Source organism: Entelurus aequoreus, linkage group LG06, assembly GCF_033978785.1.
Source record: "Entelurus aequoreus isolate RoL-2023_Sb linkage group LG06, RoL_Eaeq_v1.1, whole genome shotgun sequence".
Classification (NCBI taxonomy): domain Eukaryota; kingdom Metazoa; phylum Chordata; class Actinopteri; order Syngnathiformes; family Syngnathidae; genus Entelurus; species Entelurus aequoreus.
The window spans coordinates 72,654,882-72,670,613 of NC_084736.1; the positions used below are offsets into that span (position 1 = coordinate 72,654,882).

A 15,732-nucleotide genomic window follows, 5' to 3' on the forward strand; every position below is an offset into this window, starting at 1 on the left:
CTATTTACTGTTTTAATTGGTTTTACCCTTTAAAATCGTTTTTAATCATATCTATTTTTATATTGGTTTTATATCTATTTTTTGTTTTTATTCAGTCATTGGTGGAGCTAAGGATAATATTTTAATATTGTTTTTAATATTGTTGTGCAGCACTTTGGAAACATTTTCGTTGTTTAAATGTGCTATATAAATAAAGTGGATTGGATTGGATTGGATGACATGTTCAATTTGTTATAAATGGTGTTTCGTGTTTACTTTTTTATTATTTTTTATTTATTTAAAAAAAAAATTATAAACCTTTATTTATAAATGTAAACATTTACAAACAGTTGAGAAATAATAATCAAAGTAAGTACAAAACAGCGCCAGGGGGTTGTAAATTCAAAGTAACTAAAATAGTGAAGTGAATTATATTTATATAGCGCTTTTCTCTAGTGACTCAAAGCGCTTTACATAGTGAAACCCAATACCTAAGTTACATTTAAACCAGTGTGGGTGGCACTGGGAGCAGGTGGGTATAGTGTCTTGCCCAAGGACACAATGGCAGTGGCTTGGATGGCAGAAGCGGGGATCGAACCAGGAACCCTCAAGTTGCTGGCACGGCCACTCTACCAACCGAGCTCTATATATATATATATGTATGTATGTATATATATATATGTATATATATATATATATATATATATATATATATATATATATATATATATATATATATATTATATATGTATATATATATATATATATATAAAGCCATAGGCTCACTCAATTTCAGTAAATAACTTAAATTTGGAACACAGCATCATCGTTTTCACAGCTTTTTGGTCGTTAGAGGAAGAGACTGTTTTAACGTAGAGTTCTAATTCTTTTTTAAAGGCACAAAAAACAGGTCATTTATTTATGAATATAAAACTTAGCCAATAGTATAACGAGGTTGCAAAGTTAAAATTCATTTTCTATTTTTTTTCATACAGTGTAATTCTACTTTTTTATTATTATTAAAGTGCAGTCTTATAGAACAACGCTATATATTTATATATATATATATATATATATATATATATATATATATATATATATATATATATATATATATATATATATATATATATATATATATTTATATATATATATATATATTCGTATGTATATATATGTATGTATATATATATATATATATATATATGTATGTATATATGTATATGTATATATATATATATATATATATATATATATTTATATATATATATATATATATATATATATATATATATATATATATATATATATATATATATATATATATATATATATATATATATATATATATATATATATATATATATATATATATATATGTACAGCCCTTTGAGACACTTGTGATTTAGGGCTATATAAATAAACATTGATTGATTGATTGATTGATATATATATATGTCTGTCTTTAGCTTGTCCTTAGCTTCCGGTTGGGGGAGACCACATCCGGGTCAAGCCATGGTACCGTTGGTCGCCATGTTGCTCAATGAAATTAGCTTCAAACATTAAAATATCCGCTAGCAATATTGTTATGTTAACGTTCGCTTTCCAGACATTGTTACGGCTTTGGTCATACTCTAAAATGCCTTAGGTACTATTAAACTACGAAAGGAGCCCTGTATCTTGTAAGTAATACCTCACCTGTGTTTAAATGTATTGCTCGTAAATACTGGCCTTTTAGCAATAACAAGCTAATGCTGGCTAGCATCAGCTAGCAGGCGCACGGTCGCAATGGTTATTGTGTGGGATGGAATGACATATATAGCTCTAGCCGCGAATAGTAGGTAGTCTGGGTTTCTTTTTATCAAACGCTTAACACCAAAGTAGGTCAGTTTATGATGTTTTATGAATTGAAGTATCGTTGTGCTCACCCCTGGTTGCTATTGCTAACGTTACGCTCCTAGCGACGTCCTTACCGTAAGAACCAGAGTAAACATCCCACAGAGAAATTGTCACTGTCCTGAAATCATTAACGCTTAAAGCCTGTTTAGTCTTGACTATACATACGAATATATGTTGTAGGTGCCTTGTAAAAAAACTACCTAATCATATAACATCTCATACCAGTGACAGTATTGCATGGTGACATAAATAGGGACTATACTAATTTCTCTTGTGAAACCTTTCACATTCGGTGCATAATTTACACACTTTTTAAACTAGACAAATGTTCTGTGTTGGAATAATGTATTCGATTAGTGTTAATGAATGAGTTCATGTAGCGCTGTTTTGTGTTTTTTGATTGATTGATTGAAACTTTTATTAGTAGATTGCACAGTACAGTACATATTCCGTACAATTGACCACTAAATGGTAACACCCGAATACGTTTTTCAACTTGTAAGGTGTCTACAGTTCTTTGGCAGTTGAGTAGTGACAGTAGTATGAACAAAGGTAATGGAATAATGTAAAAACAAGAGTATAAAGAAGTCATACTGTTCCATTACCTTTGTTCATACTACTGTCACTACTCAACTGCCAAAGAACTGTAGACACCTTAATATTTATTACTTCCTATACTGTATGTACTGTTATACTATATGACATTGCACTGGTACTGTATGTGACTACTGCACTTTTACTTGTACTGATACTTCTACCATAACTACTGGGACTTATTGTGCCACTTATTGTCTTGTAATTAATGTACATCAGAGCTATTCAAATTTTTGTATTTAGTGTATTAGATTCAGCAACTAGTGTTTGGATCCCACTGTACGCAATATCTGAAGAGCATGGAAAAAAGCATTTCACTGTGGTGTACTCTGCATGTGATGAATAAAACATTGAACCTTGATGACATAAATAGGGACTATACTAATTTCACTTGTGAAACCTTTCACATTCGGTGCATAATTTATACACTTTTAAACTAGACAAATGTTCTGTGTTGGAATAATGTATTTGATTAGTGTTAATGAGTTCATGTAGCACAGCTTTGTGTTCATTAAGTTTTGCTGTTTGTGTTTTTTGATTGATTGATTGAAACGTTTATTAGTAGATTGCACAGTACAGTACATATTCCGTACAATTGACCACTAAATGGTAACACCCGAATAACTTTTTCAACTTGTTTAAGTCGGGGTCCACGTTAATCAATTCATGGTACAAATATATACTATCAGCATAATACAGTCATCACACAAGTTAATCATCAGGGTACCGTATTTTTCGGACTATAAGTCGCAGTTTGTTTCATAGTTTGGCCGGGGGTGCGACTTATACTCAGGAACGACTTATGTGTTAAATTATTAACACATTACCGTAAAATATCAAATAATGTTATTTAGCTCATTCACGTAAGAGACTAGACGTATAAGATTTCATGGGATTTAGCGATTAGGAGTGACAGATTGTTTGGTAAACGTATAGCATGTTCTATATGTTATAGTTATTTGAATGACTCTTACCATAATATGTTACGTTAACATACCAGGCACGTTCTCAGTTGGTTATTTACGCGTCATATAATGTACACTTATTCAGCCTGTTGTTCACTATTCTTTATTTATTTTAAATTGCCTTTCAAATGTCTATTCTTGGTGTTGGGTTTTATCAAATACATTTCCCCCACAAATGCGACTTATACTCCAGTGCGACTTATATGTTTTTTCCTTCTTTATTATGGACATTGTAACAGTGTAGGTCTGACTTTGTAGGATATGTACAGCGAGAAGTGAACATAGTGAGCTCAGAAAGCATAAGAACAAGTATATACATTTGATTATTTACAATCCGGGGAGGTGGGATGTGGTGGGGGGAGGGTGTTAGTTTAGGGTTGTAGTTGCCTGGAGGTGTTCTTTTAGTGCGGTTTTGAAGGAGGATAGAGATGCACGTTCTTTTACACCTGTTGGGAGTGCATTCCATATTGATGTGGCATAGAAGGAGAATGAGTAAAGACCTTTGTTAGATCGGAATCTCCATCAGTGTGTGAATGTGTGTGTGAATGGGTGAATGTGGAAATACTGTCAAAGCGCTTTGAGTACCTTGAAGGTAGAAAAGCGCTATACATGTATAACCCATTTATCATTTATTTATCTGGTTTTAATGTGGTTGGTGGGGCGCCCCCTGGTGTTGTGGTTATGGCGGTCATTTACGTTATGGAAGTAGTTTGACATGTACTACGGTATCAGGGAGGTGTAGCGAATTTTATAGACTAGGCTCAGTGCAAGTTGTTTTACTCTGTCCTCCACCCTGAGCCAGCCCACTTTGGAGAAGTGGGTAGGAGTGAGGTGTGATCTGGGGTGGAGGTCTAGAAGTAACCTGACTAGCTTGTCTGGGATGTTTGGAGTCTAGATTTGAGGGTTTTGGAGGTGCTCGGGTACCATGCTTTGATGGATAACTAACATACTTGTAGATATTGATGTCCACGCGACTCCTGTCAAGCATCTCTTTACATCGGTCAGTCTTTTTGGTGCTAGATTAACCTGATCAGATAGCTAGAGCAGGATAATGTATTATAATGTACATCTGTGAGTAAATCTTTCTTTTCCTTTGCGCAGATTATTGAGGCAACCATTGTAACAGTGCCACGCGATGCACCATGGAAGCGGTTCACAAAACCTTCAACGACAACTCCAGAGGTCTAAGTCGGTCAGTGGATCAGAAGTCGAAGATCAGCAGCAAGCGACCATGGCAGCTCCACAACAACAAACTACAGTTACCCACCCTCAGTCTCCCGTAACCACGTTTTCTTCTGCTGCCAGCCCATCAGCTCCACAGTCTCCCAATTATCAGATAATCATGAGTCGCAGTCCGGTCACCGGTCAGAACATGAACATCACTTTACAAAACGTGGGGCAGATGGTGACTGGAAACCAGCAGATCACCCTAACCCCACTCCCACTCCAAAACCCAGCATCCCCTGGTTTCCAGCATACGGCACCACAATGGAGGTTTGAGCATGCTCCATCTTCCTACATCCAGGTCACATCTCCTCTACCCCAGCCCATGCAGCCCCAAAGTCCCACCCAGCATAGTCCAGTCCCACTGCAAGGTGTCACAAGGCCAGGGGCTCCTGCACTTGGTGTGTGCGGACAGAGCCCGACAAGGTTCGTCGAGGCCGGTATGTTAGTACGCCAAATCGGTTTAAGCAGTCCATCGGGAAGTGGGCATTTTGTATACCAGGAGGGGACAGGGCTTGCACAGATTGCACCAGGCACTCCGGGCCAAATACAACTGTCATCTCCAGGAGCACCAGGTTCTGTTCGGGAACGTCGTCTTTCTCAGCCTCACTCACAGACGGGAGGCACCATTCATCACCTTGGACCTCAAAGTCCTGTGACTACCTGTACTGTTCTCCCCACTTTGGGCAGCCCTGGCCACATTACCACTTCTAACCTACCTCCACAGATCAGCAGCATCATACAAGGACAGCTTGCACGCCCTGTGATATTTGAGAAGACGGGTGTTGTTGGAACGACAGCCACTGCATCTTTTAGTATACCTTCCTGTATTCCACCTTCCAGCCCCTCCTTCACGAGTCCACCCCAAGGACACAGCAACAATCTTCTTGCACCAACCAACACTGCAGTTGGCACTGTTAAGAAACAACTTCCCAAGCGGTTAGAGGAGATTGCTCCTTCTACTCCAGAGATTGCTCAGCTTCGGAAACAGTGTTTAGAGCACCATATCAAGAAGATGGATAGTTTAAAGGAGGTGTTCAAAGAATATCTTATAGAACTATTTTTTCTGCAGCATCTCCAAGGAAACATGATGGACTACTTAGCCTTTAAAAAGAAGCCATGTGTTCCATTGTATACCTATTTAAGACAGAATGACTTGGACCTTGACGATGAAGAAGAAGAAGAGGAACAGTCTGAGGTTATTAATGACGAGGTATAGCATCAGCTGTCATTTAGTGTTGTGTGTTTTACTGTAAATGTTGTCTTTTACGCCATTTTCAGTCACTTCCTTTCATAAAAAATGTTGCCCTGTTTTTTGTTTTTTAAGGTAAAAGTTGTGACAGGAAAGGACGGTCAAGCAGTGACACCTGTTGCCATAGCAACACAGCTTCCCCCTAATGTTTCTGCAGCTTTCTCCACCCAGCAGCAGTTTCAGGTAAGAGATGCAGTCATTGCCTGAAATCAAATAAATATCCATAGCAAGAAGACCAATATCCCTATATTTCCTGTGTGACAGGGACACCAAGTGGCAGTTTCTGGCACCCTTGCCAACCCAGGAGACATGGATGCCTTTAAGAGGCAACAGGCAATGGTGCAAGCAGGTAGAGCGAGGATCAATAACTTGTCTCTCTTATGTTGCTTTTTTCCTCCCCGTTTGCTTTGTTTTTTGTTCTTTTGCTTTTCTCCCTTTAATCGCTTCTGCTTTTATATATTTGGCATCCTCTACTAGCGCTCTATGTGTAAGTCTTAACTCGAGGAAGGAGAGGTGACCTGTGAGGTCTTCCGAAGGCCATTGCCGTGTGCGGAGTACTTTTTTCCGTTATGAGGGTATTGTGTGTTTTGAATCCCAGATCAGGCTAAAAGATGCCGGATTGACGTTGGTCGCCATGGGCTGATTTTCCAGCATCCTGGTATAGGTCCTTTAGGATCAACTGGCGTGCCACTCCAGCAGCTAATGCCAACTGCGCAAGGTAGGAGTGCTACAACCAGGCCCTCCTTTCTTCTCATGCTGCTGGACGGTTCCCAGTCTTCACATTAAAAAGATGTAAATATCTGAGGCAAAACATTCATCTCTGTCAAATAACTCCAGGCTGCATCTATAAGCTGATCTTCATATACTGGCGTTGTCAGCAGTCCTCAGGAAATTCAGTCTTAGTTCTACCAGCACCACCTTTCTTTGTCAGGATGAAAGGGGAAGAAGACTATCCAAGTCTGAAGAAGCATAGTCACACACTGGGAAGATGCCTTGTCTTATGATTTTTCTTCTTTTGTGTGCTTTTTGTTAACATTCTTTGTTGTCCATCTCCGACGAAGTTTCTTTCATTTATCAGTCATCTCTGTTTTGACTGAACTTCCTGTGATGATGGATTTAAAAAAACATCTACTGGAGTTGGATCACAGAAAGTGGGAACACACTTTCTCATGGGTTTTGCTTGCCATCCCTCGTTTTGACACCATTCGTAATTCTTCTTTTTCATTCTCCATTGACATTTATTGATCGTGTTCTTCTGCGGTCGCCCATGTATCATCATCAGGGATTTAAGAGTCATCATCACGATACTTCTTAATGTGTCTTTGTACATCACATGATCACATTCAGTTTGGACCTCCATTCATGTTATTTCATGGCATTTTGTTCTGACTTGGCTTCTTTCCCTCAGTCTTAGTAGGAGGTGAATCATGTGGAGGAAGTTTTTGCAATTGTGATGGTGTGTCAGGGCCAGGTGTTGGTGGTGTGACGTGCAGGGAGGTAAGGCAGGCGCTGCTTTAGTGTGCTCAGACCTGCTGTCGGCAACACCCCACGTTTGTCCTTTTGCTCACTTCTGTGCTTTGCTGCTGTTTCAGGCATTCATATGCCTTGATTACTGCTAAATCTTACATCCCTTTCATGCATGCGAAACATAGTGTTATTGTGTGTACGCTTTGTTTTTTTATTTTCTGTTTCCTCTCCCTGTCTTTGAGTTTGTTTCCACTTGTCCTTTTATTTAAGTCATTTTAATCTGTCAAAACCTAAGTGCATGTAAGTTTTTAACATTTGAATCATATTTAACATAAATTGCAACATTTTGATTTTGCATTAAATGATGTAGTGTTTTGTTTGAGAGACATGTAGATGATCATATTAATTTCATTTCTTCTGTAATCATTTTTCTGTATAGGTTTCTGCTCCAATCATCAGGAAGTAGTACACTTCTGTTGAATCAAGTTCATCTATTTCATTAGGCAAATTTTTCAAGAGCGCTAATTGCTGATATTCAATTTAAAATATATCTACTTCAACCACCACTACTTGCTTTTAGCGTCACATTTACAGGGAAAGCTACAAAACAATTACTTTCAAATAAAAGACAGACTACAGAATGTATGTTAAATAATGGTATTATCTATGCATTTAACCAGTTTATTTGTCCTATAATTTGGTTTCTATGTGCACAGGCGGGATGCCGCCAACTCCACAAGCAGTCCAGATTGCCGGACAGAAGCAAAACCAGCAACAGTATGACCCATCTAAAGGACCTCCGGTGCAGAATGCAGCTAGCTTACATACTCCACCGCCGCAACTGCCAGGCAGGTTGCCACAGGGTGCCCCCCCAATGGCTGGCCTGCCAGTCACACTCTCCCAGCAGTCTCAGATTGTCGAGAGTACAGTCCAACCTGGAAGTCAGTTCCAAGCGCATGTGAAAGTACAGACCGGGGGCCCAATCATGGCGTCAGTAAATCCCCATGCACAACTCCAGGCACAGCTGCAGCAGCAGATGCAACCAGGTCTTCATATTCAGTTGGCTCCTCAGCAGCAACAAACCCAGCCAATGCTACATTCAGGGCAAGCGGTCAGTCAAACAGAAACCATTTACATTTATCTGAAATTGTGTTGCAATGTTAAGCTTAGTTTTTCTTTCACGCAGACGGTGACTCTTGGTCGTCCTGTAGCTGAAGCTACCCAACCAGTTCAGAGAATAATGACCAACTCAATACCAGTCACCTCCATGTCTACTCCTTCCCTCCCTACCTGCAACTCTGTTCCAACCTTACAACCGACAAGTCCTCTGCGCACTCTTGGTGCCAATACAAACTTGAGTACACAGTCCAAACTGACTGGTACCAATGGTTTCTCTGGAATCAAAATGAGTGGCTTTGGTCAAAGTGCAACCATGCAGGAGACTTCTCAAGATAAGCAAGTCGAGCAAGCTAAACTGGTAAATTCTTAATCTGCAATATGATTTAAAAACATTTAATTTAATTGATTTTGTTACATCATAATGGATTATCTTTATATCTAATAACAGCTTTTCTCAAGCTCTTTTAAGGCCTTTTGATGTAAATACTGCTTTGAAACTTCATTAATATATCTGACACTTTTTCCTTGCTTCATATCCTTAGGAGAATCAAGTGCATCAACGCATCTCTGAGCTTAGAAAAGACGGCCAGTGGTCAGCCAGTAGGCTCCCTAAACTTGCGGAGTCCTCTCGTCCAAAGTCCCATTGGGACTACCTCCTTGAGGAGATGCAGTGGATGGCAGCTGACTTTGCCCAGGAGAGGAGATGGAAAGAGGCTGCTGCTAAGAAGGTACTAAGTGATATTATATTTCAGAAAATAAAATCTGACAAAAAAGTATTTTTAGAGACTTTATTGAACTTGATATTTAGGGTCAAAATGCCGTCTGACTTTATTTCAGCTTGTTCGAACCTGCGCCCGTTACCACCAAGAGCAGAAGAAAAGTCAAGAGCGGTCAAAGAAAGAAAAGGAACTTCACCTTCGCCAAATTGCCCGCACAATTGCCAGAGAAGTGGATTTTTTTTGGTCTAACATTGAGCAGGTATGGTTGCTGAATTTGTATGCATGAAATTCAATAAAGCAATCCGTTGATGTTGGTAGTGTGAAAGCATGCTTTTGTATATTATTACATGTATTGTTAATGGTCATGCTTAAAGTTCTACATGTTTACGAAACCTGCTTTATGACAATATGAATCAGTGTTCCCCAGAGCAATGTACTGAACAAATAGTATATTGTATTAAACAAACTTAATAGCCTTAATAATATAGGGAGCGTGCCATGGATTTTTACTTTTTGAACTATTTTGGAGTCTTTGTGCTAATGTAATTTATAAAAGGTAAAATGTATTATATATACAGTAGCTGGCAAGGTGTGATCAGTCCTTTGAACTGTTTTGAGATCAAATTCAGGAAAATATTTTTTTCATAATTCAACCAGAACTTTGACCTTGGACTGCATTTTTTTTGTCAGGTTGTGGAAATTAAACTTCTATTTCAAATGAATGAAAAAAGGATTCGCGCACTTGGCTTGCAAAAAGCCTCAATCAAAGGTAATTCTTAAGTTTGTGTGTTTTCTGTATTATGAAGTAACACTATGCATATTTTAACTGTTATGCTGTTCTAGGCCATTCCATAGGGGAGAGAGGTGACAAGGAGGTATGTTGTGTGATCAGTCTCAAATAAATGTCAATTTAAAAGCATGTCTTACATAATATCTTCTTTTGTCCACAATTTTTAGGTAGTTCTCACTCAATCCAGAAAGAGAAAATTAAGTTCATCTTTAAGTGAGAAAACAGGTATGCTTGAAACCATTACGTTTAGTTAAAAACAATTTGAATAACGTGCAAAAGTTCGTTTATTCCAGCAATTAGATTTATAAGGTGAAACGAACATATGACATCGGCTCATAACATGCAGCTCGATATATTTTAAGCCTTCTTTTGATATAATTTTGATGATTATGGCGGACGGCTTCTAAAAATCTCCACTTGAAAATCTCAGAAAATTTGGGGTTTTCCAAAACTGTAATCCATGAGCATCAAAATTATAACAAATAAATGCTTGACATATCTCACTTTGCATGCAATGAGTTTTAATCACATATTAGTTCCAATTTTGAAGTTGAATTGCTGACATGAATGAACTTTATTATTAAATTCTAAATGTTTGAGTTTCACTTGAATTTTGAGTGATTTTTTTGTGTGTGTGTTTTAGATGAAGAGAGCACGATAGCGGAGCAAGAGCTTGTGGAGGGAGAAGCAGATTACAAAGCTGAGTTGGCTGAACTCGCCAAAGATGGTATTACTCACTGTGTGACTTTGCATGTCCATTTTTGGCCTTACCCTGTTTGCTTGTGTACAAAATATTAAGAGGATGGATTATTGGAAGCATATCTATTTATTTTTGAGAGTATTTTTTTCCTACAAGTCATGATTTAGATTTTACATTTACTGTATATGGGCATTGGGCATTATCTTTTCTCCCCACAGTTCATATCACTCTCTTTAAGTCATATTGGGTGGAAATGTCAGTATTCTTTGATATACAATATTCTGTGCCTAAGTACATACAGTAATACCTTAGTTTTCATTAGTAATACATTCCAAAATGTCAGACAAAAATGTATGCAATTTTCTCTTAAAAAATAATGTACTGTAAATCCAATTAACCCCAAGAGTATTATTGGATACATATTTGTCCTTTCGGGTAAACGTTTGCTCTTTTTGGACATAACTTTGGTTTGATTACCCCAAATGGAACATTTTTTTTTCCGAAGGTGAATTTCTCATATTCAATTTTTATATTTGTATTTAAAAAATGTTCATATATCAAGATACACTGGGAAATCCTTTTAGACAATTTAAGTAGTTCCAGGGTGAAAATAGTCATCAGGGGGTTTAGAGTATATTAAAAAAAATTGGATCCATATTTTTTCTACTCTTAATTCAACTACAGTCCGAAATACAAATACGGAACATGTCATTTTAAAAAAAAAATTATAAGTAACATTTTCAATGCCCATTTGATTTCATTTTGTCATTTTTTTTTATTTTGAAAAATTGCATAAAATGAGTTATCATCCATATAGTAAATGTAAAAAGAGGGGTGCTGGGGTATAGATAAAGCCTGAATGTACAAAATACTAATCTGCCAAAAAAGTATTTAGGACTAAAGTTTGAGATTTGAGCAAAAAAAAAAATCCTAAAATGTTTTATACACCCTTAACTCCCTGAATATTTTTTCGTCCTGGTTCTACTTAATTGCTATTAAACATGTTGATAATTGTAGTTATACATGTAGGAAAATAATGCAAATGACACCTTAAATTAATACATTTAAACATCACTTTTGTGTTTGTTTGTGAAGAAAGGGATCAGAATGGGAGAGCCACGCGGATGCCACGGTTCAACTTTGCTACGAGATCTTCTTCCTTTTTTTTAGTACAATGGTGTTTTTCCCCTTTATCAAAGTGCTGGTACTTGCAAAGGTCTTTGGCCCCATGGTGGTTTATTTTGCGGTTCTACTTAAAAAAAAATAAGCATAGGGACTGAGTCACCAATTCATGGGTTTCCTTGTTTGGGCACTTCATTCCGCAGAATGTTTGGCCGTACAATTACCAAGAAGGTATACTAAAACCACCACAAATTTCTGGCGCAAATTTTCATCAAATTTAATCATACGAAAAGAGGGGCATACAAAAAACAAACTTAAAACTTTGTAGCTTTTACAGTTCAGTGTACACATGAATGTAAGGTGGTAAACTGTTATTTTCAAGGTTATACTGTATTTATTTCTACATTCAGTTGAGTCTTCTTGTGCATGTAAACTTTTGTTTTCTAATGTGTCATCAAAGCTGTTTTCTGAATTATTTTTTGTATTGTTTGCTCTTAGCTGAGTTGCCTCTGGATGCTTTGAAGAAGCAATATGCCGGTGCCTATGCTGAGGGCTTCATGTGGCCTCAAAGTGACCATGATGATGATGATGAAGAGACTGAAGGTGCCAGTGTTCTCCCTGAAGAAATGCAGTGTTTTGACACACACCTTTTTACATGTTTGTGTCATGTTATTCTTTCTAATTGCATTGTATTCAAATTTTCAGAACCTACGTGTCCTGTGAGCAGTCTGCCTGAGGCCGTGCTGATAGACTCTCTGCTCAACGTGGACCAGTATCGTAGTCCTGACAAAGGATCTTCTTGCGAGTCTGATAAGAGATCTGCCAGAGACATATCGCAAGTGGCTGCTGCAACAGAAGTCCTTTTGCCCAAGGGTCCTTTCAAGACCACTTCATTGGTAAGACCTACACATGTACAAAACAACAAATTGTACACCATTGTTTAAAAAATAAAATCTAACTTTTTTACATTGTTTTGTTAGAATTGCAATCCAGCACCCTTTCTACTGCATGGCTCACTGAGAGAATATCAGCAAATTGGTGTTGACTGGCTGGTAAAGTTATATAAAAAGCACCTCAATGGTATCCTCGCTGATGAAACGGGTCTTGGCAAGACTGTACAGACCGTTGCTTACATGGCCCACCTAGCTGGCCAAATGGGTATGTGCCCCATTGATATTATTTTAAATATGTTCTAGCCTTGGATGCAATAAATGTCATTCTTCGGGTGCAATAAATGTCATTCTTCTTTCCAAGGTGTCTGGGGACCCCACCTGATTGTGGTCAGGACATGTAAATTGTTAAATTGGGAGGTTGAGTTCAAACGTTGGTGTCCTGGCCTTAAAATCCTCCTCTATTTGGGAACCAAGAAGGAGCGCAGATTTCAAAGAACGGTAGATGTTTTTAAAGTACCAAAAAATATATTATCAACACCCACTTCCTGAAGAAATGCAGAAATTTGTTTTTTTTTATATGATGTGATCTGACAGAGGTGGCAGGAAACAAACAGCTTCCATGTGTGTGTAACATCGTACAAGCTGCTGATGAAGGACCACAGCCATTTTCGGAAGCAAAAATGGAGGCACCTGATTCTGGATGAGGTGCAGCTCATCAAAAATATGACTGAAAAACACTGGGAAAGCATATTTGCTCTAAAATGGTGAGCTAAGATAAATACTGTCAAATTAATTATTTCACAATAACTCAATCTATTTAGTCCGCTGCAGTAATAAAGTTTTTTTTTTAATCAATGTTAAGTGAACAGCGGATCCTCCTCATAAATACCCCACTGCAAAATACCCTCAAGGAGCTGTGGACTATGATCCACTTCCTCATGCCAGGTATCACTAGGCCCTACTCTGACTTCCCTGTGAAGGCAGCCACAGACCAGAATCAGGACTACTGCCACAAACTCGTCATTCGCCTGCACAGGGTGGGTATTCTACTAATTAGTGGTAGAGCAAACATGTATATTTGTATAACATAAAATCCATTTGATCTTACCGGTAGATGATTCAGCCTTTCATTTTGAGACGCTCCAAAAGGGAAGTGGAAAAGCAGTTGCCAAAGAAGTATGAACACATCCTGAAGTGCCGCCTTTCCAGCAGGCAGAAGAGCTTTTACGAGGATATTCTCACTCAACCGGGGTGAGACTTTTTATTATATTTAGGAAAATTTATATTTTTGCTCCATACAACTCATTTGCACACTCTGATGACAGTTTCATTGGTTGAAGTGTATTTATTAAATCAAGGGTTTTCAAAGTTTGGCACATTGAGCATCTCCTTTGATAACTTTAAGCGACTAGATCAGGGGTGTCAAACGTACGGCTCGCGAACACGTTTTATCTGTCCTGAGATATGATTTTGCCAAATATAAAAATAAGATGACATTTTTGAATGAAATAAACTGCTCTTCTAAATGTGTCCACTGGATGTTGAAATAGTAATTAATTGTATCCCCTGCAGCAAGAGTGGGCATGACTTCAGAGGGGGCGGAGCTATGTGCCGTGTTAAGATAAAGGGAACACTTCCGTGTTTGGACAAAACATACTTAGGCTGCTTATTAGGGATAGTTACGTTCATGCTTTGATTGTCGAAGATGTTGTTTATAATGTAACCTGTGACATTAATACCAAAATAAATGATATTGATAATCTCACACATTATCTGGGCGTACATCAATATGCTGAAATAATATGTATCCCCTTCTAAGTTCAATTGTGATTAATGAAATGAGTCCAAATTCACAAGTTTTGTTGTAGATGATGCTACATATGTACAGAATAAACCACATGTTAGTACACCAGTTCAGAAAAAATGAGTAAATCACATAGTATCCTGTAATTTGATCTTGATATTATTATTAATTTCATCTTCTGATAAATTAAACATTTACACCAATGGGAACATTTTTAAAACTGCCAGACTCAATTCCACCTATTTGACCGTTGAACATGACCATGGTCACATCATTTATTCAGAAAGTATAAATAATGACAAATGAAGATACAATACCGGTACTATTAATCGCAACATGTAAGTGTAAAAAATATATATATATATATATATTATTATTTGTACATATTCAGAATGTGCTTTTTTTTTTTTTTTTTTTTTTTTTTTTAAAACACAGAAAACAATCTTAAGTTGTCTTTATTTTTAAATTATCATGCCATGATTTTACCAGTCAGGCCAACTTGGTAATAGATTTTCTTCTGTGGCCCCTGAGCTCAAATGAGTTTGACACCACTGGACTAGATAAAAAAACACAGACATAATAAAAAAAGCTAATGGAAACCAAGACAATGAGTGTACTGTATGTGTTCAGTACGAGTAACATTAGTCAGGCTTACAGCAACCAGAGAATAAAATATTTCAACATGTTTGTTCGTAAACGCTTGCATCTTTTTTTTGTTTGTGTTTTAGCGCTCAGGAGGCACTAAAGACCGGCCATTTTGTCAGCGTGCTTCAAGTCTTGATGCAGTTGCAGCGGGTGTGTAACCACCCTGACTTGGTTGCCCCCCGAGAAAAAAGCAACTCCTACTTCTGCTCTCCGCTGCAATACAATAGCCCGTCACTTGTACTGGGAGCACTGCAGGATGCTTCAAGCAAAGTATACATTTGTTTTATTTATACATCAATTATCTGTTAATATTGTATGTCATATTGACTTTTTTATTCCTCTTGATGTCTTTGACCTCATCTTATCAGGATACAAACATGTCCTTGTTTGATTTGATCAATAACGAGAATCGACTGACTCGGTATCAGACTGAGGAGGCCGTACCCAAACTAAAGATCACGCAACAGCTTATAGAGGAGATCTACAGCGGTCCAGAACCATCACCACGACCCAAGCCATGCCCAATAAAACCCACAAGGTTCAAAATTTAATTTTTGAAT

At 37.6% G+C, this 15,732-nt stretch overlaps 1 protein-coding gene across 10 annotated transcripts in view; it reads left to right on the plus strand.

The window, feature by feature from the left end:
• The first annotated feature begins 1,474 nt into the window (after positions 1-1,474).
• Positions 1,475-15,732, plus strand: part of LOC133652574 (E1A-binding protein p400-like) — a 36,550-nt gene continuing 22,292 nt past the window's right edge. For all 10 annotated transcript variants that reach the window (XM_062051469.1, XM_062051478.1, XM_062051477.1 and 7 more), the window contains exons 1-21: positions 1,475-1,661; positions 4,539-5,874; positions 5,989-6,096; positions 6,178-6,262; positions 8,097-8,491; positions 8,567-8,857; positions 9,042-9,227; positions 9,337-9,477; positions 9,909-9,987; positions 10,062-10,093; positions 10,176-10,233; positions 10,652-10,735; positions 12,329-12,433; positions 12,536-12,726; positions 12,811-12,988; positions 13,085-13,221; positions 13,318-13,487; positions 13,586-13,760; positions 13,838-13,974; positions 15,256-15,442; positions 15,541-15,710. In XM_062051469.1, the coding sequence (XP_061907453.1) occupies positions 4,573-5,874; positions 5,989-6,096; positions 6,178-6,262; positions 8,097-8,491; positions 8,567-8,857; positions 9,042-9,227; positions 9,337-9,477; positions 9,909-9,987; positions 10,062-10,093; positions 10,176-10,233; positions 10,652-10,735; positions 12,329-12,433; positions 12,536-12,726; positions 12,811-12,988; positions 13,085-13,221; positions 13,318-13,487; positions 13,586-13,760; positions 13,838-13,974; positions 15,256-15,442; positions 15,541-15,710 (4,211 nt within the window). In that variant the 5' untranslated portion in view covers positions 1,475-1,661; positions 4,539-4,572. The remainder of the gene's footprint in view (positions 1,662-4,538; positions 5,875-5,988; positions 6,097-6,177; positions 6,263-8,096; positions 8,492-8,566; positions 8,858-9,041; positions 9,228-9,336; positions 9,478-9,908; positions 9,988-10,061; positions 10,094-10,175; positions 10,234-10,651; positions 10,736-12,328; positions 12,434-12,535; positions 12,727-12,810; positions 12,989-13,084; positions 13,222-13,317; positions 13,488-13,585; positions 13,761-13,837; positions 13,975-15,255; positions 15,443-15,540; positions 15,711-15,732) is intronic.